Here is a 25,544-nt window from a genome sequence, read left to right on the forward strand (position 1 = left end):
AGGAAAACGGACTCCCCTGCGCTCTCCCGTCCGGTCCCGGACCATAGGTCAGCACGTGTTTACCTGTTGACATTCAGTGTTAAGTTGTTTTGCTTAGTACACTTGTACAGTCTACTGGTTTAGCCTACATGTTAACCGGTCGTCTAGCTGCTTAGTTTATGATTTCGATTTAAACTACTTCCAAGAAATAACGGACCTTATCAGCCAACCTGAAGCTATGTATGAAAGCTGTTCATGTCTGCAGATACAGTATAGTCATGTCAGTACAGTATCTGAATGCAAAAACGACAAGATAACGTGACCTCTATTGATCCTACACCAGTAACTTGTAATAGCAGCTCAAGAGTCAAAAGTAGAGGAAAAGATTGATTAATTGATAAATAAAATCAAAATAAATAAATGTATACATGATATACGCATCTCACTGACCACAGTTGGATAATTGCACAGAAGTGAGCACATCTTTGTAATATAAAGATAAAATGCTATGTAGCATTAATAAAAAAATATAGCCTGTAAATATGGTAATTGCACAGAGATTGGAATTTCACAGGACCTACACACTTGTTCAGCACACTATGTCTGTGCTGTGATTTATAGTTGTAACCACTGTTATTATTTCCATGTTGTCTTCAGATGAGCACTAAACCAAAGAGCCACAAAGCAATGGGAGTAGGGGAGGTGGATGGTGAGACTGAGGACATTCGCCAGCTCTGGGGTTTGGCCTGCTGGAGGAGGCAACAGACCAGCCCCGAGGCAGCGCAAATGGCATGATCTCTCCCAGAAGGTAAAGTACAGCAAAATATCCACCTATTACTCATGACCATGCATATCACTAGATGAGAAATAGTCATTCTGATGGTGCAGATTGTATTAATCTGAACATGGACTGTACACTGAGTGTCTCACTCCAGGCTGAATACAATTCTGATTGTTTCAGATTGAGAAATGCCCCATGCAGGCCCGTGGACAGACCACCCTCTTTAGAGGGTTCATGGCCTCTAGTTGTGGATTTCACACTTTTAAGGTGAACTGTAGAAAAATTGCATCTCGCATGTCTGTTTACATTGCTGTTATGCTGTTGCTGTTACAGCACATGTCATAATGCTGTTGTTTTAGCAGCCTGCCACTCAGTCTCCTGCTGATGTCCAGCCTGTGGTCTCAGTCTCAGCCCTTGATGCAACTGATAATGCAGCCCAGCAGTCTTTCCTGCGCCCCCTCCAAGTTTAGCTATGGTGAATACTGTTGCGGTAGTTAATGTCTTGTATGAATTGTTTGTATGCGTTGCATCATAAAATTAACTCATCATTATTGTTTCTCTTTCCAGTTCACTAAATCACGATTTGGTGGAGCACAGTTGGCCTCAGTAAAGCCGAATTTAGTGGCTAGAAGGACTCCCAGACCTTCTCCTTCTCCTCTGTCCCCTGTGAAGACCCCAAGCCCAACTTCATCCTCTGTGAGGCCCCGCTGCCCTGCTCCATCCTTTGTGAGGACCCCCTCTACGGCCTCTGTGAGGATTCCCAGCCCTGCTCCATCCTTTATGAGCCATCCTGCCTGCTGTTTGGGAGTAACTACTGTTGCAACATACACTACCCAGTGGGACAACGCTCAACAGTTCCTCCAAAGGTACAGTTTCTTTCTTGTTACATTATTTAATAACACAAGACATTTGATTTCACTCTTCAGTTGTATATTAATATATGTATATTTTCTTTTCATAAAGGAGTTTCTTCTCTATAAATCCTGAGATTTATAACAATTTTATACATTATGCTTTGTTGGCATGCAAATTATATACGCAGAGGGAGTTCATTCAAGACCCAGATTTTATTTGACTACCTGTTTATTTGACTACTTGTTAGGTTCTGTTGTGGGGATGACCATCGGTGGTTTGGTGAAGAGATGAAGAGAAACTGTTTGAAAATGTTGTTAAAGATGTACTTAAATGTACTTTATTATGCACATTTTCCCTGTAATGCCGTGCATGTTAAAAATAAACTTTTTTTCTACCTCAAGTATGTTCTAATTATTTTTTATGTTTACTTAAAAGTCATTTGAAATTCAAATTAATTATGAAAAAAATATACTTTCTGTGTACTGTTGAAGTGTACTTTAATGAAATACATCTAGTATACTTTCTGCACACATAATTAGTGTACTCACAGTATATTATTTTCGATGTGCTAACAATGTACTTAGTATACTAATGATATATCATGAGTGCTACTTTAGACATACTAAAGTACAACTTAGTGTACTTATCTGTACTATTTTGAGACACCATTAAGATGAACTATAATATACTTAAGTACAACTTTTTAATTTTTGTAAATATATTTAAAATGCAATGGCAACACATTATGATTAAATTAGAAATACATTTCCAGTATATTCTAAATGTATTAATAGTAATCTGAAAAGTGGATTAAAGTATACTTTAAATCGAACTAAAGAACATTATAAATAAGTACAGTATTAGTAGAGAAAAGTGTACTTAAGTATATTTAAGTTGATCTTAATGGTGTCTCAAAATAGTACAGTCAAGTATACTAAGTCGTATTTTAGTATATCTTAAGTAGCAATAATGAAATATCAATAGTATACTAAGTACGTTTTTAGTACTCGAAAATAACACTTTGAGTACAATAATTTGTGCTTATGAAGTACACTAAGTGTGCTTAAATTTAGTATGTTAAAGTATACTTTTTTTTCGCCTGGGATCTGAACTGAAAGCATCCAGTTGTTAACACCAGCTCACTAAGAGTCGCCGACACAAGGTAATGTAAAATTGATGTTAGCTAATTTAACGTAGCCTACCATCGCTAGTTAGAATGTATGGTATTTGTAGAGTCTGCAGCCTGATGTCGGTATGACTAGATATCATGTTAAGATGTGGAAACTAATTTGTATTAAATTGCAGGAGAGTAATATCCTACACCAAATAACTGCTTTCCACACACACACACACTCATCTCGTCTCTTTCACTCTCCCTCACACAAGAGTTGAGGTTGGAATAAATACCTGTATGTTTTTTTCAGGAATAAAAGCCAACTGCTTGGTCTATTTAACAGGCCTGTCATTTTCGTTATGCATTATTTGGTATTGTTGTTTAATAATGCGAAATTATTTTTTATTAGTTTACTCTAAAAATATTCAATAGCTGCAGCCCTAGTGATTATGTAATTTAGAGCAAAAAACTTTCCATAATGCATGGTGGGTCAGGATCTCATTCACAACATATTATAACAGCATCCATTTGATTATAAACAGTCAGCAGGTACATGTTTAGATTAACAGATGGAAAACGGGGGAAACATGTTGGAAGTCATGATCTGTACCGTCATGCCTCTTTTGAATCCACAGTGCCGGTGTGCTGTATGAAATGAAACACTGGTGCGGCTTTGCGCCGGAGCTGCTTGGTTCAGCGTGGGGGCAACGGGGGCAGGGAAATGGTGAGCATTCGCTGCAGCAATAATGCAGAGCCCCTGTGTGAAATGGGCTAATAACTGCAATGTGAGACCACGATTCAGCATTTGTGAGTGTGAAACCAGTGAATATTTTTAAGTAGACCATGGGCCGATTTCCAGCCTGTTTCGTGGCACACAAACTCTTGCTAATATGCTAGCTACAGTAATAGTATGGCGGTGTGTGTGTGTTATGTGATTAGGTGTGTAAATGTGGTGGTGGTGAGGAGCTGGATGGGACAACTGCAGCTGCCGGAGGCAGCATAAAGGAATAAACAGTCGTGTCTTACGTCCCTATACCAGCCCTGCCCACGTTTAGACATTTTTTTCATTTCCAGGGTAGAGGCACTTTAGCCAATCCTCTGGGGTTTAGTTTCTCTTTAAGCAACACATCCCCCAATAAACAACATCTACATGGCATAAAGAAACATCCTGCAAATACCAACACAAAAATGCTGTATGCGTGGGCATAGAAAGTATTGAAAAAGTAGGTGGAACAATCCAACTGAGGTCTGGGGGTTCTCCCCAGGACAGATTTTTAACAGAGTAGATATCCTGGTGCCTTTTAACAAGTGGTTCGATTCTTTTATCCAGCGGAAGTATTTGGCCCCATGTCTTTGAAAACATTATCATTATTATTACAAATATCAGGTGACCGGTTGTATCAACTAATGTAACACTATTAGTTTAAGGATATTAATAGAAAATAAAAGCTGACAGCTACAGCTACAGCTCCTCTCTGCCTTCTTACCTCCATTTTTTTTCATTAGTCCCCTACATTAGTGTTGGGCTGAAAGGCGATGCCATCAACCCCCCACTTCCTCAACCCTTGTTCTTTCTATCTATCTGATATCACTGTGTTGGTGCTGTTCCTGGAACACCATAAGGCCTTGAGCTACATTAGTGCACAAGTGCACATATAATTTTCCATTTCTTTTCAGTTCTGTCGCTGTTTTGTTAGGTTTAGGAAACTACAATTGCATGGCTATGACATTAATAAAATGTAATTGGTCAGTTGCAATGATGGTCCTGGGGCAACATTAACTATGATGTTTCAGGAACAACACCAACATGATGATATCAAATTGTGCAACCGTGTGTGACCAACCTTATCTCAGCTATCTTCCATTAGGGCATCAATGACTAAATAATATGTTAGCAGCAGGCTCGTGTGTGCAAGGCAGCAGTTACAACATGATATGGAAATTCATTGATCTGGGCATTCTCTTAATAAGAAGCAATATGGAATTAATAATGAAGCACTGACACAGCAGTCTGAAAAGAGATCAACTGATGCATTCTCAACATGGTAATAGTATGCTAATAATTTGAAAAATTGGGATTTGACCTTCACATAATAGCTGCGATGCACATGGCTGTAAATCATTTAGAGTACAACAGAAATTCCTGTCAGACGCTAAAAGGGTGGAATCATGGTAAAGCTGTATGGTAAAATGAAAATAATTATACCTGATAGACATATTCAGAGAAACAAAGAAGTTTTGAGTAATCTCATCTGTAAAAAATTCTAATGGCCATGACATTTGATAATGTCACTATGAAAGCATTATCTAAATATCTCAGTTGTTGTGAGCCACCCACCTTTTCCCCTGATAGACTTCTCATTGGGAGTTTTTCTTTGAAAGAATATCGAGCACACAGGTTCTGGTTTGTGGACATCACCAGAACATGTAACTCAGTGGCGTCCAGGTAACAAATGCTGCCTGAGGAGAAACACGACAGAGGTCACTTCCTGTCTCACTGCTCCTCAAGTTCAGCTTAACAAAAGTCATCATCTGAAATTTACAAATGATTTCAGTTTTCCTTGTCTACTACTCATTCCATTTATGTAATACTTATGACAGCATTTATTTGCATAAAACAGCAGACTGACTCACCATCGTCCCTTATCTTCCAGTGAGCAACCAGTACAGGCTGCAGGTGTCCTGTCTTATCTTGCCTGGTGTCCACAGTCACCAGCAACCCCTCTGGACTGCTGGGAGTGTACTTATTCTTATACAGTGATTTACTGTCCATACAGTTACCTACACACACATGCGCACGCACACACACACGCACACATACACAGATGCACACACACAGATTGAATGTGTGACAGCTGGGAAGCCTGACATCACATCTGAATTTTCTAAGCACATTCTGTCATTCACATCTTTACAACATGTCTTGTTTGTTAATTCATTTCTTAATTCAAATGCAAGAAAGTATTCCGCAGTGCACAACTGAGTTAATTTTGGGTAGAACACTGACTTCTTGGAATTTTGTAGAATAAAAATGTTTAAATTCTAAGACTACATACACTGTATTTTTCAAGTTGTTGACTACTTGTGCAGATTATTACAACCCTTTAGAACAGGGGTCTCAACTCAAATTAGCTTGGGGCAAAAGCTGGTATTGTCATCTCGTAGGAGAGCCACTTCAGCATTCAAGTTCTTCAAGAAAGCGCAATATTTCAGAAAGTGTAGTTTTTATTTCAATTGTTAACATAATAAAACAAAAATGTAGACAGCAGTTTGTGTTGTAGTTTGGACTTTCTGCAGTGTTTTCCTGTGTTTTTGGTGTTCTCCGTGCTTGTGGTGTTTTAGAGGTGCTGTGAGTGGCTGGGCAGTGTTACATCTCCTCTGGTGCGGCTGACGCCTACTTTCACCTGCAGCGCATTGACAATCAGCAATCTGCTGAAAAGCCCTGGTTACCTCATGCTCCCTGCCAGATGATTTAGCCAGTTCTAGTGGTACTTGGTCGCAGCTCTAGAGAATCTCTAATAGAGAATTTATTTGTGTTACTTGTTGTTTTGCCTTGTATCAATCCTGCCTTCTCCGCTCGTCTCCAGAGATCAAGATTCACACTGATCAGCCTACTCCACCAGCCACCCAACCTCGGACACATCTGCACACTCCACCTGGTACACTGTCTATAAATGCCGAAAATGACTGTTGTTTTGCTCTGTAAATGCATTTTTGACAAATGGCAGCGGTGCTAACTGAAAACATTGCATTTCCTGTGACGAGTCTACTTCAAATTAAAAGTCAACTTGCATTTTTTTTAAAAATACAATTGTGTTTTATTTCAATTGCATATGAAGGTGTAGTTTGAATTAGTGTGTAACAACTAGAAAACAATAAATAAGAAAATGATTTTGCTGGCCGGATTACATTATATTTTTAACATCGGGTCGGATGGAGGGGGGTGGGCAGTTTGAAACCCATGCTTTAGAACCTCAATCTGTAATCTGTGAGAGTTAGAAACCCTGCTTTCTTAGCAACAAGTAAATGACAATAGTAGCAATTAGGAAGAGTAAAATTCACTCACTGATGCTGACTCTACACATCAAACCCTGTGGCAGGAGAAAAGGAGTAGATTAGAAATGCGAATTGTAGTATGATCAGCATTACAAATATAAGCTGTACTGTTCTGTACTTTGCCAACTTTTCATAATGACACAAAATGCTTTACATTACAACATAAACACCTTAATACATTGTCATTAAACATTCATCCAAACAAAACATCAAAATCTACATGTGTGAAGGTGCCTGCTACAAGGTGCCTGTGACTTGCAAGTCATTTAAAAATGTAATGAATAACATATTGCTGGCTACTTTCATTTGAAAGTTATTTTATAATATTGGCAATATTGTACAGCCTAATGAAAGCTTTCCTCTGGGGCACAGATCTGGACTATTTATGCACCCACGTGTATTAACATTGCCTGCTTATATTGGCATTTTTATGCTTTTTAGACACAACTTTTACATTTAACCAAAAAAAAATGCAGCTTCTTGCAATATGGATATTGCACTTTATTTGTGCAGCCCTATAATGGAAGTATACCCATTTCAAGAACGTCTGAATCTGAAGCCATTTTGACATTTCACAAACATGATTCTTCTTCAGGGGATATTTATTCTGGTGATGCAGTAAGTGTGCAACCAGATGGAGGGAGGGAGCGGGACTTTTTTCTTACTCTATGTTCAGTGGTTGTCTGCCAGAGGCGATTGCTCTAAGACTGCAAGGGAAACTCAGCTTCCCCTAAAATGTCACCCCCCCCCCCAAAAAAAAAAGTGGTGAAATATGTACTGCTGTGTGTACATTTCATTGACTAAATACGAGCTAGAAAGCCTTCATCTTTTGTTCAGAATCAGCTACTTATCACAGGTAACCGGCGCAACTTCCTTCTCATTCATCCCCGCAGCGCCACAGCGTTTTACACAGTCGGACGCTCAGCTTCTACTGACTTTTTTTTTTATTTTTTATTTTTTTTAGAAACTTTATTAAGTCAACATGGAGCAATACAATTCAATACACCAACAGAACGTCGCCAGGGGGTTTCAGTACAGACAATACAATGCAGAGACAAGCTTTCATATAAAAACATTGTAAAGTGTACATAAATTCAAAGTTTTTATAGCTTTCATGTTGATGGATTTTTTAATAGATTTAATGTATTGTTTGGCTTCATTCACAAAAATAAGAAAAAGTGGTTTTTGATTAGTGTAACGACATTTATGAATGTGCCATTTGGCTAATTGTATAATAAGATTGATGATATAGTATTGTTTTTCTTTTGAAGATGGATTGTCAGTGAAGCCAAACAACACATGTTCAAAGCACAGGGAAAAAAGAGGTTCAATCGAAAAACAAATCAGGTTACAAATATCTTCCCATAATTTGGTTGAGAAAGGGCAAGACCAAAATAAATGAAAAATATCTTCAGGGTGTCCTACACAGAAAGAGCAGTTTAAATCTATATCTTTTTTAAATCGTTGTAAAAAAACTTTAGATGGGTAAATTCTGTGAATTATTTTAAAAGATACTTCTTTTACCTTATAACTATATATCTAGCAGGTAATTTCCAGATTTTTTTCCAGTTAAGGTTATTAATAAAGTTATTCCAATAAGTTACTACATATGGAGTTGATACGACTTCTTTCTGAACTAAAGAGCGTATATTACGGTTACTATTGCATGTCGAGGAGAAACAAATTTGGCCTATATCTAATTTGGTTAGATCAAAGGGCAAGAGTGTTGGGTTTTGTACTAATGTACTTCTAAATAACATAATTGCTCCAGAAGGGATCGCATTTATGACAATATTAAATTCACTAATAGGAATAGGGATTCTGTATTGTAGGATAAATTCTTGATATGTAAATAATGATCCGTTTGAGTTAAACAACTGATGAACTAAAAGTATGTTGTGTATAAACCAATGGGGGTAAAATAGAGATTTGTTTCTATATATAATGTCTCTATTATTCCATATGTAGTATCTATGTGGGGAAAAATTATGCTTATAGATTAATGACCAGGAAAGAAGCATCTGTTTGTGGAAGTTGGATAGTTTTAAGGGGATTTTTTCAATATTGTAATTACAAAATAAAAGGAAATTTAAGCCTCCTAATTTAGAGAAGATAGTGTTTGGTATGAAGTTCCAAATTGAAGAGGGGTTCTTGAGGAATTGTTTTAGCCAATTAATTTTAAATGTATTATTCAAAGTGTGAAAATCTATGAAGTTAAGACCGCCCTTATCATATGAATTCATAATTACTGATTTTTTCATGTAATGGTTTCTGTTTCGCCATACAAAGTTAAATAGCATCTTGTCAATGTTTTTTGAGATCTTTTTATTAACATCAAGAGATAAAGCAGCATATGTAAGACGGGATAGTCCCTCAGCTTTGGTCAGCAAAATTCTGCCTCTCAATGACAAATCTCTCTGCAGCCATTGATTTAATTTTTTCTGAGTTTTATCAATAATTAAATTAAAATTTAGATCGCATCTGGCTTCCTTATCCTTAGTAATGACTATACCTAAGTAAGTAGTAGAGTCTTTTACAGGTATATGCTTCTACTGACTTCAATGGGGAAGCGTAGAGCGGGTTGTTCCACTGCATCGAAACTAGACGCTCATTGGATAAATGCTGGGCTTTGTCCCGCCCATCAGACGCTCAGCGTTTGTCTCTGGGGGTCAATGCATAGATATATATATAAAGGCTAGATGTCTTACGGCGGAGTCTAGAACGTCCTCACAGGTCGGCCATCTTGGTACAGGTTAGCTTTCCGGCTGTATCTGCTGAACCTGAGGTAAAGTCAGTGATCTGCACAAACGCTAACACTCTTATCTCGCTGAAACCTTGACGGATTTACAAACAGTTTGGTTTCTTACAAACGTCATTAACGTGGTTATAATTCTGGATGTTTGAACATGTTGAAATCGCATCTTTTCTCTTTGAAGAAATTATCACAGTTTTAGTTTTAAGGACTTTTAGCTCGTCTTCTGGGTTTATAATGGGTGTGTATTGCGTGAGCTAGAGTGGGTGACATCATCGCTAGAGTGGAGAGCAGCTGCAAAAACTTTAGAAAAAACTCTCTTCAGCTTGATTTGGGTCCCACAGCTTTTTCTTCACATAGACAATATATACATAGAAATGTAGGAAATATTGTTGGCTTTCAGATGGTGGTCTTATTTCAGATGTAGGACTTAAACTTTTGGCTGTAGAAGCCCTCGAGCGACAAGCACTCCAGCAACTCCCCCATAAGCCGCAGTGTTAACTTTGAGCCTAAATTTCTGGAGTGGAGCAGACGGTACCGGTTTTGTCTCTCGCTCTTGTGCCCTCATTTTTCACTCTACAGAAATAAAAAACACATCACAGGTTCAGCAATGTCTCCTGTTACTCACTGTATACATATTTTGGCCATAACCATTACACTTTTGTCTAGACCTGCAGGTGTTTGGGAGGTGTTTTCTCATTCATCCTTATGGGGAATTTTTCAAATTTCATTTTACTACTACTTCAGCATACGTTCAGCTACAGAAACCGTTCAACTATCAACATGTTCAGCTTTTTAAGCTCTTTCAGCCTTGAACTGTTCAGCTTTTAACTTTTCAAGTTTTTCAAATATTAAGCTTTTTCAAAAATAATAGTAATATGGAAGCAAATGTGAAAATCCTCAAATCCTCTTCAAAACTCATCCACTTTCAAGCTCTTCTTGTGTTAAAATATTTTCATTCAAAATTGGAAATATGGACTTGTATGGTTATTCGTCTCAAGGCCTCAATTATTCATAAGTATGCAGTGTCATAAATATATCTCTGTACAGGGTGGGGATTTCAACATGCAGCATTTCTTGATGTATAGCCTATTTGTAAAGGGAAATATTGTAGTCTACCTATTTTAGAACATTATTCTATTTTGTAAAACATAACATAATTATTCATAAGTATGCAGTGTCATAACTACATCTTTGACGTTTATAACAAACCAAACCGTTTGAAAATCGGTTGAAAATTGAGCAAGTTATGGTTATTTAAAAAGTACATGTTTCATTACCAACACAATGTTATGGGTGAGCGAGCTACCTGTACCAAGATGGCCGACCTGTGCGGACGTTCGATTCCGTTGGCCAGCAACGCGGACGAGACATCTAGCCTTTATATATATCTATGGGTCTATGGGGCAGTGGGCTGGCACGGACGCTCGGCTTCTGCATGATGATTGGATGAGCTGTCTGAGGCGGAATCCTTTTTTGATTGACAGCTAAATGAGCGAATCAGCGATCTTGAAGAATAAACATCCACCGGAGCAATATCCAAGTTTTTCATTCTGTTATTCTGAACTGATCCGAAGACTTTACCGATCCCCAGCGACTGTGTCTTTGTTAAAAACGACTAGCGATGTGTTTGGCGAGTCTGTTCTGTCACTCTGCGGTTTCTTTCCCCATCGAGCAGCGGCAGCTGCGGAGCTTCTCTCCCCGTCACGATCACTCACACTCACAGGCGGTCACACTTCACAGTAGCCTGGCGCAGCAGCTCCAGCTGCTAGCATTAGCAAGCTGCACATCATGGCAGATAATATGAACGTTGTCGACCGGAAAATGAAAAAAAAAAAAAGAGCTTCCCCTCCTTGAAAGACCAGCAGCCTCCACTGTTGTCTGGTGTTGTTAATGTGTTGTGCTTGTGGTTTTCTCGTGGTTGGTTTGTAAAAAAAAAAAAAAACCTGCCAGCATTGTACATTGCAGCGGTGCATTGTGAGCCGTTGCAACACACCGACACTTTAGCTGTTAAAGCTGCAGCATCTCTAGGCTCATTAGGTAGAGCAGACAGACTCGCTGGTGGAGCAGCAGCAGGGCAGCCCGGCGGAAGCGGACATCCGGTAAACACTTCCCAACAAGCCCAGAGACTCTGACGGTAAAGAGCGGCTCCGGAGGATGAGTGACCCTGACAGGGGGAGGTTGATGTGTTTGATCCATAATAACACGGCTCAGAGGGAACAGAAGGAAAAAAGTATCGTGAGGGAAAACAAAAGTATTGTGAGGTAACGGAAAAATAATGCGAGGGAATGCAAAAGTAGTCCTGAAAAAAAATCTTGCCATGAACTTTAGGGGTCACTGTACAAAGCTATGACATAATAAAAATACGTTGTTCATTGATTGTACTGGAGAACATTAATCATGATGTTCCAGGACTGAAAAAAAGAAGAAATTGCAGTTTTTTGCAATTTGGATATTGCACTTGACCATTCTGTGATTTTGATTATATTTCAATGGAAGAATAACCATATAAAAATAAATGGCTGCTTCTGTTCGTGGTGCGTAGGCAGAAGTGGTGTGGATAAATTTGTTTGAAACCATCAATAAACACTTAATTTTGGGTGGTAATTTGTTGCTGGACATAGAAACTGTAATACTACCATCCTATTAGAAATGCATTATATTACTCTGTTATGACTTAAACCCAGATTTAGATTTAATTAAACGTTTGAGCGGTCATTAATTATTCTTTTATGTTTTGTAAAAAACCTCTCCCATAAATTAGTTGTTTGCACTAATCAGATGAAATATGCACTACAATAATCATGTTTAGCACAGACTACTTAGTTCGTTAGGTTTCTGTAAGGGAGGGGAGGGGCCTGATCTGGAACATACGTTATACATATTTGACTTCGACTTCCCTGTATGCATTGTTTGAGATTTAAAATTAATACATTTTAATATAATTCATGGTTGTTGTTTTTAAAATAATGAGGACATTGCAAACCAGGACATAAGTTAAAAAATGGGATTGAGTCTTCACCCACTCACACAAGAACAGCATAGAAATTTTGCACCAATAATGGATCAAAGTGGCTCCAATAGCAACAGCTTCAGCTATTATACTGTAACTGTATATAAAGAACTTGAAGGATTGTGTTGACTTAGCGGTAGAATTTTGTAGGAACTGAATTGTTGTACTGTATGTTTAACTTAAAATAATTATTTCATACAACTTAGACTTAAATGAGGCATGAATGTTCTAAAAATTAATTGAAAATAATGATGATTAATTAAACACATTCACTTTTAAATTAATATATATATATATATATATATATATATATGTATATATATTTTTCTTGGGAATTAAATACAATTTAACTTTGAATATAAAACTATTACTCATTAATTAATTTATCACAGTATCACTGCATCGTTTAAGTTGATATAATGCGATCATAACTTCTGTGAACACTTCAATAAGGAAGAGCTTTTATTTTAGTCAGTTTTATTTTAGTTGCAGTTCAATTCACAGCAATTTTCATTTAAGAAGTGTTTGGTTTTAGAGTGCTGCATTTAACCTGTCATTCAATCACCACACCTATCAATGAGACCTGGGCTCGGTTATCTTTGTCTTGTTTCTTCGTCTCCACACTGAGTTTTATTTGCAACTTTTGTATTCAATTACCAACTTCACTTTTGGGAATATCTATATATCTTAACAATTTCAACTGTAGATTTTAAACATGGATAGTTATTAGAAAACTGATGGCAAATGTGAAATATGACCCATTCCTTAGGCAGCTGAGTTTCTATAGTTTATATAAAGAATCGCTAAACTTTAGTAATAAAAAATAAACAGAATAAATGTGATACGTTGGACAGTAATGTGTTTTGAAAGCAGGGCTTAGCCCAGGCTGTCTTCAGCAGGGTAGGAGAACTGCTGACCTGAACTTTGGATATTGTTGGGCAGTGGAAAGAGCCCTTTTGGGAGCTCCTGATAGCACATCCTCTGCAGTAGAGGCAGAGTCCATATCCCTGACAAAGTTTGCTGGGAGGTCAAGAAGCTCCTCAGCATCAAGGTGCCAGGGGTGGATAAGATTCAGGGTATGCTCCAATTATTGGGTACTCACACTGCTCAGTGTCCCTGGGAAAGTTTATTCCAGGGTGCTGAAAAGGAAGCTTCAGCTGATTGTCGAACCTCAGATTCAGGAGAAACAATGCGGATTCCATCCTGGTCGTGGAACAGCAGGCCAATTTCTTACCCTTGCAGTCTTGCTGACTTGGAGAAAGCCTACAACTGTGTCCCCAGGGGAGCAATGTGGGGGGTACTGCAGGAGTATGGGGTACCAGGCCCGTATACTCGGCACTAAGTCAAGCACGTTTCCGATGGGTGTTGGACTCCACTTGGGTTGTCCCTTGTCTGCAATCCAGTTTGTGATACTCGTGGACAGGATGTCAAGGCGCAGCCATGGGGCAGAAAGTGTCCTCATCGGGAACCTCAGAATTGCATCTCGCCTCCAGCATGCACTGGGGCGGTTTTAAGCCAATTACAAAGTGCGCAGGATGAGAGTCAGCACCTCTAAGTCTGAGGCCATGGTTTTCTGCCAGAAAATGGTGTATTGCCTCCTCTGGTTTGGGAGCGACCTGCTGCCCAAAGCGAGGGAGTTCAAGTATCTTGGGGTCTTGTTCACGAGTGATGGGAAAATGTAGAGTGAGATGGACAGGTGATTTTGTGTGGCATCAGCAGTACTGTGGGTACTGCGGTGGACCGCTGTGGCAAAGAGAGAGCTCGATTTACCAGTCCATCTACGTTCCAGCCTTCAACTATGATCACAAACTGTGGGTAGTGACCAAAAGAAAGAAATCGCAGATACAAGCACCGGAAATGAGCTTCCCCCATAGGGTGGCTGGGTTCAGCCTTAGATATAGGATGAGGGGTTCAGACATCTGGGGGGAGCTCAGAGTAGAGCTGCTGCTCCTTTGCATCAAAAGGAGCCATCTGAGGTAGTTTGGGCTTCAGGTTAGGATGCCTCCTGGGCAGCTGTCCTTCTAGGTTTACCGGGCATGACCAACTGGGAGGAGACCCTGGGGCAGACCCAGAATGTGCTGGAGGAATTATATATCTCATCTGGCCTGGGAACGCCTCAGGATCCCCCAGGAAGGGCTAGAAAGCGTTGCTGGGGAGAAGGATGTCTGGAATACCCTTCTAAGCCTGCTGCCTCCACAACCCCACCCCGGATAAGCGGAAGAAAATGGATGGATGGATGAATGTATTTAATTTATCATTCATTGTTTTCAATTATTTTTTATCATCCATCCCTCATAGACCTGTTTAGATTCACCTTGTGTAAAAATTAAAATGACTGAAAGGCAGCAAGTTTCAGCGCAATTTTCTACTAAAGTCAACTACTCCGGGATAAAAGTATACTTGCAACAGACAAAAACAGAATACACTGACAGGATATTTTTATGTTATGATAACAATTTTTTCTAGTTTTTATGCCATAAAAAATAATGTTGTTTGTAGTTGACATTGTAGCCTATATTGGAGAAATTAACAATGAATAACTAATAAATTAATGAATTAACATAGGTATGAAATATTTTTTTTGTACAATTTAATGAAAAACACTTTTGTGTGTATGAAAGGTGCTGCATAAATATTGCCTTTTACACACCTATGAAACATGAACACAGATATGTGTACACAAAAAAAATGTGTATGGCTGGACAGAGAAAAGAAAATGAGAGAATGAGAAAATTAGAAAAAAATTATTTTCTCACTTTAATACATAGTAGTATTAAAATGAGAAAATAATTTTATCAAAACATAGGCTACAAGAAAGTTTACAGCAGGCTGTAAAGGGTTAGCTGATATGAAAAGGGTTATTAAATGTTTATATAACACACTGTTACAAATTATTTGCTACACTGTAAGATTTGACACTATGACCTTTATTACTGAAATGAGGACAGAGTAAAGTTTGCGTCGCTACCTTACAGGAAATCACATCTCAGTCAGGAAAACCAGTCTGATTTTGTGTGTCACAATGAGTGTATGTTGTCATACCTCTCTACATAACTACAGAGTGACAAATTACATGTTTGGGGTTTTTTTGTTATCTATTTTCTAGTTTTAGCCTAAATATATATATATATAAAATAAATCCTTAGGCTTACAGCTGAACTTTTTGTGACGTGATTTTCATATTTATGACATATTCATGACATTACCATATCGAGGAAAACAGATAATTAGGCTATAGCCTACCAGCAATATTGTCCTATCAGCGGTAATAGGCCTAATGGTTTAGAATACAACATATTAACTGCAGTTTGAAAACAAGTAATAATAGCAGGATAAAGTACATTTTTTAAAAAGTAGTTAAAGTCAGGCATAATTTAGTGATAGCCTAATGACCAAGAATTCAGACTTGAACTGTTCGGCTACAGAAACTATATAGTTTAGTAGTTTAATAGTTGGTCAAGTATTTATACTAATATCACATAACCTTTAGCCTACGTAAAAGATAACCATTTTTTCTCCAGTTTTGAACAAAACCTTCTTTAGTTTCCATAGAGTCTACCGACGACACTGTCCAGAAGAACCGACAGCTAAAATCATTCTGCTGCCGTCTCCCGGTGGTCAGGCGGTGCCAGCTTACCTGTTGAGAGCAGTTGAGAGGAGGCCATGATAAGATCCTCGCCGTGGACGACAGCGACACACACATTAACACCAAAACTGCTCGATGAAGAATCATTCTTAAGAAAGTATACAGTCACACCAGCAGTCCAAGTCTACACTAGTCTACTAGAGAGTATCCGCGTCCAGCAATCACAAAACATTTCAGACGGCCTGAAGTGAGAGCACCGTGAGAGCACAGTGGGAACACCGTGAGAGCACAGTGAGATAACAGTGAGAGCGGGGCTGACGCTGATGTCGAGTATGAAAAACTTCCTGTTCGCTATGTAAATGAGCTGAGCGGTTTACAGTAAATTACCCAATGCTGCATTCAGGTCGCCTGGGAATATAGAGAACAATTCTGATGTTGGCTGCTCCTGATAGCTATCTTTAGTCGATCAGAATTTTATAAATAGGCTACTGAGGCCATGGCATAAGCTATAATCTGCCCCAGCCGTCTATGCATTTGAGACTGACTACTAAGCTGTATATTTTAACTATGCTGTACATGCAAAAACCCAATTCTTGTGGAGTTTTTCATTAAAATTATCCAAGCACTGAAATGATCTGTGTGCGAGTTCATGTACACACGCATAGGCTTACCTTTCTGCCAAGAGGGCCCTGGGAAATAAAGTTAGGAAACCCTGACATTATGTTCTGTATCCTTTTCAATAAATAAGAGAAAAATCCAAACTCTAAATATCTAAAATGTCATTCTACTTTATAAAATGTGCATAGGATATTAATATTGCACACACTAAAATGCTAGAAAAAAGTAACAAACAATAGAAACAGGCAATAAAAATATAGGCCGATGTATGTTCTGGTCGTGAATACCAGCTGCAGTAATTTCAACCAGGACGTTTTTGACGCGTCATTTTTCCTTATAGACATGAATGCAACATGAATAGTTACTCAGGCCTCTTCCTTGTTGTGTGGGTTGAGGGGAACATGGTACAGTGTGTGAAACCTGATTTATCTTGCTTCCTCGTCAGGAAACAGAAATGCTGCAGTTTCGACAGCACCACTCACACACCAAGCTGATCTTAAAGTAACACTTTAGCCCACAGTACACTGTATCAACTGTATCAGTTCACATGTCACATTTCAGTGCTGCAGGTGCATTTCGACATATTCACCACTAGATGGCTCAAGAAGACCTAACAGCAGTTGGATCTTTTGTAGACTGCTACAGCATTTCTTCAGTGTCCCCCCAAAGATGCTAGCTTTATCTTTAGTGTCTGGTGCTACTGTATGTGACTGACAAGGACCTACAAGTACACACCTACTAAGTTCAGCTTCAGAGGGAAATGCTGTGACCCACCAGACTACAGATAGTACATGGGCTATTGTTATGCTCTGCTGTGGAATACACATTAAAATGATAAGCAAAATATGAGTTTTTTCAATTTAGAAAAATGTCAACTCATGGCTTATGAGAAACTTTGAAATGTGAGATTACCATTGTGGTTGTATATGTTGTATTATTCATTTTGACTAACGCTGATTTTTTTTTGATGAAAGTATATGTAATGTTTGTTGGCAGTATGATATCAACTCTTGTGTTTTGCTTTGTTTTCCTCAAGGACTACGTTGGAAGTAAGACTTGTCTTGTGTCCATGAGGCCATCCTTGACATTTTAGTAGTTGTGTGATGTCCCCTCTTTAGTCCAAATAAAGTCAACTAAAACTATTCAATGGATAGTCTTGCTTGGAACTGGGAGGTTGCAGGTTCCATCTCTGGAAGGTAGTTACAGTAAGTGCTCCTCCCATTTCTATGTACCCTTAAATAAAGTACTTCATCTAAATTTTACCTTATCAACATGCTAATAAGAACTGGTTTTGATCTTGCAAGCTCCAACAGTGTTCTTTTTTGATTATTGTTGTCTGGAACATTGTACATATGGACTACATTATTATTTCATATATCTCACCTGTGCTTGGTGTTAAAAGTGCTGTCGGTAGTGGTGGGAAAATAATTTAATTTATTCTTTATGCAACTTAATGCTTCGGCTCCACTACATTTCAGAGGGATATATTCTACCTTTTACCCCACTACATGTATATGCAGCTGCAATTACTGGTAACTTTTCAGCATTGTAAAAGATAAAACCAGTGATTTCCAGCTTTTTTGTCTTGTGGCCTCTTACATTAAAAGAAGCATGAAGTTTTGGCTCATCGTCACATTGCAGATGTCTTGTTGTGAGTTGTTAGTTCAACCAAAGAGACATTTCCCCTCTAAACTTCTCAGATATTTAATTTCAAAAACTGTTCAAATTATTTACTTATTTACATTTACTTGTAACATGTAATTTTTACATGGTTGTATTAGTGCTTTCACTGAAGTATAAGGTCAAAATATTTCTCCTAGGCTTCTTCAGTCAGTTTTAACAATGAGGAAGCGCATTCACCAGAAAAAAATGTGCATAAATAAATAATTTAAACAGAGTGATGTCCTGCTGGTCATTTAATTTATTGTATCAACATCCAATGAGCTGTCTTATGTGAAATATGCTTGTGTGCTTTACAAGCTAGCAGTGTTCGTGGTAACTTGTTACAAAGTGATCCATTAGAGTACTCAGATTACTTTTTTGTTATAATGAGTAGCCTAACGTAACACGTTAGTTCTGCAATTCAAGTAATCTATTATTTCGTTATTTTTTTTATAAAAGTAATCCATTACTGGAAAAAATAGCTGTCTTTTCCTTTCCTTTTGTCGCCACAAAAATAAAATAAAATCCCTGAAGCATTTGCTCTGTTTCTGTTTCTCTCCTGCTGCTCAGCAGGTGGCTGCGTGTCAGCAGAGGGTAAACCTACAGCTGTGTCAGTGCACATGTGTAGCTAGCTGATTCACTGTGGCGAGATGGCAGAGGACAGCAATAACTTGGAAATATTCCCATTATTTTTGAATTTTTGGACAAAAAGGACAAGAACATCACTGTGAAATGCAAGTTTATATGTTAGTATGTGTTTTTTTTTAAAAAGTCTATGCACTTATGTAAGCACTCACAGTTTACAGATTCATTAGGTGCATTTTTAAACATATAGTATACTAATACTTGGCAAATAAAGAGCTTTAAATGTTGTATTGTGTCTGTCATTCCTATTAGGCTGCAGAGCGATTGTGGGCCTTAAAGAAGGCTACAAAATTATGGTAGAGTCAATACATTCAAAAGTACATGTAGAGTTGGCTACACGCCGCCTGGACAATATAACCGACATGCACAAAAGAGTCATTTCTGTTAACTCTAAAGTACTCTAACGCTTTACTTTTCGTAACGTATCAAGTTACTGTTTAATGGCAGTAATCTTGTAACGTAATGAGTTTGCGTGTGCCGTGTCAGCCTTGTTGTGTCTTGTTTTCGTTTCCCTGTTGTGTATTCCCTCAATTGCTCCTTCTCAGTGTGTGTGTTTGTGTACATTTTATCTCTTTACTACATTTTCCGATTTTGCTTGCTTTGTGTGCAGATATCAAATGTCACTCTGCTCAGCTTTCTGCTACATTGCCTTCTCCAGCTCACCTGTGTTGCCTGCTTCTTCCCGGAAACCCAGTGAGACTACTCAGCCCTCGCACTTGTCTTCATCTGCTCACCTGCCTGCCCTCGTCATATCCACTATTTGTTGCTGAGCTGCTAAATATCTTTGACATGTTCAGGGTAAAGAAATAGCCAAGCTGCTTCTCTCATGCTTTCGATTTTAGGATTTTTGCTGCTGAGAGCAGGTGGGATGATATGTCATTACAGGTGGTGTTCATCTTCATCATTCACCTGCAGAGCTCCCTCTTGTGGCCACAACACTCCTTACCCCTTCAAGTTACATTCTCACTGAGACACGCTCTCCCAGAGAGAGTTTTGCCCTTGGCGGAAGACTCCTTGCCCATGAGACACATCACACTGTTCCCCTCACACTTCTCCTGTCAGGTAATCATTGATAAACCATTTCCCTCTTTGCAATTCCCTCTCCACTAGCTCCTGTAGTTTTAGGTCCCCCCTGGCTAAAGCTTCATAACCCTTACATTGATTCATCAGCCTCTAAGATGCCGTCTCCTTACCACCTCACTGACCTTACAACTGTGCCACTGACTTACTCCCCGGTGCCCCCTTATCTAGCAGTAGACTGTACAACCTCTCCCAACCTAATCAGGAATATATGGTAAAATACATGAACGACTTTGTCACTGCTGGTCTCATCTGGCCCTAGTCTTCTCCTGTTGGTGCAGGAGGTTTCTTCTTTGTGACTAAAAAGGACAGCTCACTTCGCCCGTATATCGACTACTGAGGGCTTAATGACATCACACTGGATGGTGCTGACCCACATGAGGTGTACGTACGACGGTAAGCGTGTTGCGTCATTGCGTCATTTCCTGTTGTTGTGTTACTGATAGTGATAGCGTAACTGTGCTGCTTCGGCTCGTCCGAGCAGATTATTGTTATATTCCTTACTGCAGCGTACTAGTCCACTAAAGCATTCAACAGTACTCTGTGTTTATGGCTTAATCGCTAAACTTACTGCTGTTTGTAGCTCTCCTAGCTCTGCTAGCTAATCTATCGTATCCTAGCTTAGCCGCTATCAGCTAGCGATGGCTTCTCTCTCTCCCTCTCGCTCTCCTCTTTTCTCTTGCTCGGTGTGCCAGATGTTTAGTTACACCTCTGCCTCCCATAGTGATACTGGTACATGTATCAAGTGTAGTTTACTTGTAGCATTGGAGGCGAGGCTCAGTGAGTTGGAGGCTCGGCTCCGCAGCATGGAAACTCCGACTGTAACTGCTGCAGTTAGCCAGGCCCCCTTAGCTAGTGCGGACCGAGCAACCGTAGCTTCAGCTAGCCGTCCCTCGGCAACTCCCGAGCAGCCGGGAAAGCAGGGCGGCTGGGTGACTGAACGAAGGAAGCATAATACCAAGCCAAAGCCTAGTTTACACCATCTGCCGCTTCACGTTTCTAACAAATTTTCTCCACTCAGCGACACACCCGCTGAGAAACCAACTCTGGTTATTGGCAGCTCCATAGTACGAAACGTGAAGTTAGCGGCACCAGCGACCATAGTGAAATGCATCCCAGGGGCCAGAGCGGGTGACATCGAATCAAATTTTAAACTGCTGGCTAAAGCTAAACGTAAATATAGTAAGATCATAATACATGTCGGCGGTAATGACTCCCGGCTATGCCAGTCGGAAGTCACTAAGATTAATATTGAGTCGGTGTGTAATAGGGGTGTGCAGAGCAGCCAATATTTGTATCTGTATTTGTATTTGTTGAGGGGGGAAAAGTATTTGTATTTGTATTTGTATTCGAGTAAAATTCAAAATAGGCGTACATTTTTTTTTTTTTTGAGTTACACTTCTAATTTTCGTTATAGTGTAAGTATTCTTTAATTATCCATTATAATAATTATGGATATGCAATATTGGTTGATGTCGGAACAGCGGTGTTTTGACGCCCCCGACTCCTGAACGTCACTCACTCACTCATCCGGGCATGTACTGTGGTCTCATGAGGAAACTTAGCTTTATGATATGATGTTTTTCTTGTTCCCGAATACAAATATTTTTTAAAGTATTTGTTCGAAATAAGTATTTGTAAAAAACACGTAATTTGTGCCTTTCCGAATACCGTATTCGGGTTCGGCTCCACCCCTAGTGTGTAACTACGCCAAAACAATGTCGGACTCCGTAGTTTTCTCTGGGCCCCTGCCAAATCTAACCAGTGATGACATGTTTAGCCGCATGTCATCATTCAACCGCTGGCTGTCGAGGTGGTGTCCAGCAAACGATGTGGGCTTTGTTGATAATTGGCGAACTTTCTGGGGAAAACCTGGTCTGATTAGGAGAGACGGCATCCATCCCACTTTGGACGGAGCGGCTCTCATCTCTAGAAATCTCTGAGCTTCCATTAGATCAGTTGCACACCCAAAACTTTATTGAGACTGTGTCTGCCCCCCGACCACCTAAATTAATTAAATTAATCAAATCAAAAGTCCGCAGAAGAGGAGTTGTGCATGAAAATCTAATAAAAATTAACAAGACAAGAGAATTAAATGCGGACTCCCAAATATCAGATCCCTGTCATCGAAAGCTGTATTAGTAAATGACTTAATTTCAGATTGTAATATTGATTTATTCTGTCCTACTGAAACCTGGCTGCATCCTGAAGAATATGTCAGCCTGAATGAATCCACTCCACCTAGTCACATTAATACTCACATTCCTCGAGGCTCCGGCCGAGGAGGTGGTGTTGCAGCTATTTATGACTTAAGTCTGTCAATCAATCCTAAACCTAAATTAAATTATAACTCATTTGAAAGCCTTGTTCTTAGTCTTTCACATCCAACGTGGAAAACTTTACAGCCAGTTCTATTTGTTGTAGTGTATCGAGCACCTGGTCCTTACTCAGAATTTTTATCTGAATTCTCTGAGTTTTTACCTAGTCTAGTCCTCAAATCAGATAAAGTAATTATTGTAGGTGATTTTAATATTCATGTGGATGTCGTTAATGATAGCCTTAGTACTGCATTAACACATTATTAGACTCTATTGGCTTCTCTCAGTGTGTACATAAACCAACTCACTGTTTTGACCACACCCTTGACCTTGTTCTAGCTTATGGTATCAAGATTGAAGATCTCCACAGAATCCTCTTTTATCAGACCATCACTTAATAACTTTTGAAGTTCTATTACTGGACTACACACCATTAGGCAAAAACTCCTTCACTAGATGTCTATCTGATAGTGCTGTAGCTAAATTTAAGGAAATTATACCGCTGGCACTAAATTCAATGCCATGTCTTAATATAATAGAGGACTCCTCCGCTAACCTCAGTTCCTCACAAATTGATCATCTTGTTGATAGCACTGCAGGCTCATTGCGAACAACACTGGACTCTATTGCCCCTCTGAAAAAGAAACCTATAAAGCACAGGAGGTTAGCACCCTGGTATAACTCGGATACCTGCAAATTGAAGCAAACATCACGGAAATTTGAAAGGAAATGGCGTTCCACCAATTTGGAAGAATCCCGCTTAGCCTGGAAAGATAGCCTTAAAATATATAGGAAGGCTCTCCGCAATGCCAGAGCAAACTATTACTTGTCCTTAATAGAGGAAAATAAAAACAACACCAGGTTTCTTTTCAGCACTGTAGCCAGGCTGACAGAAAGTCACAGCTCTACTGAACCATGTATTCCTACAACGCTCAGTAGTAATGACTTCATGAGCTTCTTTAATGATAAAATTTTAACTATTAGAGACAAAATCCATCATCGCTTGCCCTCAACTGGCACTATTGTATCTTTAAACACAGGAACCTCAGAAACAGTTGTAAATTCTGACTTATATTTAGACTGCTTCTCTCCCATTGACCTCCACCAACTAACTTCGATGATTTCTTCATCTAGACCAACAACTTGTCTCCTAGACCCCATCCCAACTAGGTTGCTGAAAGAAACTTTACCTTTAATTAGCACATCTCTACTAGAAATTATCAACCTGTCTCTATTAACAGGATACGTACCACAGTCCTTTAAACTAGCCGCTAGACCGCTCCTAGACCGCTCCTTTAAAAGCCTAATCTTGATCCAGAAGCTTTAGCCAACTATAGACCTATATCCAACCTCCCTTTCCTCTCCAAGATCCTTGAGAAAGCAGTCGCCAACCAGCTATGTGACTTTCTTCATAACAATAGTTTATATGAGGATTTTCAATCAGGTTTTAGAGCACATCATAGCACAGAGACGGCACTGGTGAAAGTTACAAATGACCTCCTAATCGCAAAGGACATGTCTCTGTCCTGGTCTTACTAGATCTTAGTGCTGCATTTGATACCATTGATCATCACATTCTACTACAGAGACTGGAACACTTAATTGGCATTAAAGGACCCGCATTACACTGGTTTAAGTCCTATTTATCGGATCGATTTCAGTTTGTACATGTTAATGATGAGTCATCCCTGTATACCAAGGTTAGTCATGGTGTTCCTCAAGGCTCCGTGCTTGGACCCATACTATTCACCTTATATATGCTCCCTCTAGGAAATATAATTCGGAAACACTCCATAAACTTTCATTGTTACGCAGATGATACCCAGTTATACCTATCAATAAAGCCAGATGAAACTAATCAGCTTACTAAACTCCATGCATGTCTCAAGGACATTAAGACCTGGATGACCTGCAATTTTCTGCTGTTAAATTCAGATAAAACCGAAGTTATAGTACTTGGTCCTAAACACCTTAGAGATGCATTATCTAATGATATAGCGAGTTTGGATGGCATTAACTTGGCCTCCAGCACCACCGTCAGGAATCTGGGAGTTATCTTTGATCAAGATATGTCCTTCAACTCCCACATAAAACAAATTTCAAGGTCTGCATTTTTTCATCTACGTAACATTGCAAAAATCAGGCCCATCCTGTCTCAAAAAGACGCAGAAAAGCTAGTCCATGCATTTGTTACTTCCAGGCTGGACTATTGTAATTCTCTATTATCAGGCTGCCCTAACAAGTCTCTGAAGAGTCTCCAGCTGGTCCAGAATGCTGCAGCACGTGTACTGACAGGAACTAAGAAAAGAGATCATATTACTCCTGTATTGGCCTCTCTGCACTGGCTCCCTGTAAAATCAAGAATAGAGTTTAAAATCCTTCTCCTCACTTACAAAGCTGTTAATGGTCAGGCACCATCATATCTCCAGGAGCTCTTACTACCCTATCACCCAACTAGAGCATTACGCTCCCAGAACGCAGGATTACTTGTAGTTCCTAAAGTCTCCAAAAGCAGAATGGGAGCCAGAGCCTTCAGTTATCAAGCTCCTCTTCTGTGGAACCATCTTCCTGTTTTGGTCCAGGAGGCGGACACCCTCTCTACCTTTAAGAGTAGACTTAAGACCTTCCTTTTCGATAGAGCTTATAGTTAGGGCTGGCACAGGCCTGTCTTCTCTCTCCTCCTCTCCTCTCCATCTGTATACATTATGCCTGTATACATGCCCCATCTCTGCATGTCACTGACTTCACTTCTTCCCCGGAGTCCTTGTGCTTTCTAGTCCTACAGGCTCCCATGGATCCTGGCCGCGCCCGGGTCATGGATCGTGGATGCGCCTACTGCTATGGCCCTGCCTGATCGTGGATGCGCCTACTGCCATGGCCCTGCCTGACACCCACCACTACTGTTGCTAATATTAGTCATATCTCTGTTACATACGTTCCACTACTATTATTGTAATGCATTACTACATACTATCCTTACTGTTAACCACTGCTACTGTTATCACTAGTAATCACATTTCCATGTGCATTTCATTATTATTGCTGTAATACCTCTTTATGTACTTTCATTCCTGTCAACCATCCA

At 39.4% G+C, this 25,544-nt stretch overlaps 2 protein-coding genes across 4 annotated transcripts in view; one reads left to right on the forward strand and one right to left on the reverse strand.

Annotated features, from left to right (window-relative positions):
• tmem121b (transmembrane protein 121B) overlaps positions 1-6,528 on the forward strand; it is a 29,596-nt gene extending 23,068 nt beyond the window's left edge. Inside the window, exon 2 of the transcript XR_014621499.1 lies at positions 6,317-6,528. The gene's annotated coding sequence lies outside the window, so the exon portion shown is untranslated. The remainder of the gene's footprint in view (positions 1-6,316) is intronic.
• The window catches only part of il17ra1a (interleukin 17 receptor A1a), a 30,049-nt gene extending 13,626 nt beyond the window's left edge, over positions 1-16,423 (reverse strand). The window contains exons 1-4 of one of the 3 annotated variants that reach the window (XM_084345151.1): positions 16,188-16,423; positions 6,796-6,820; positions 5,364-5,510; positions 5,068-5,189 (exon numbers count right to left, since the gene is read on the reverse strand). In XM_084345151.1, coding sequence (XP_084201277.1) covers positions 5,068-5,189; positions 5,364-5,510; positions 6,796-6,820; positions 16,188-16,283 — 390 coding nt within the window. In that variant the 5' untranslated portion in view covers positions 16,284-16,423. The remainder of the gene's footprint in view (positions 1-5,067; positions 5,190-5,363; positions 5,511-6,795; positions 6,821-16,187) is intronic. The other 2 variants (XM_084345153.1, XM_084345152.1) reach the window with 2 other exon arrangements.
• Positions 16,424-25,544: the final 9,121 nt, after the last annotated feature.

This window comes from Pagrus pagrus (assembly GCF_965226575.1).
Source record: "Pagrus pagrus genome assembly, chromosome: 23".
Taxonomy (NCBI): Eukaryota; Metazoa; Chordata; class Actinopteri; order Spariformes; family Sparidae; genus Pagrus; species Pagrus pagrus.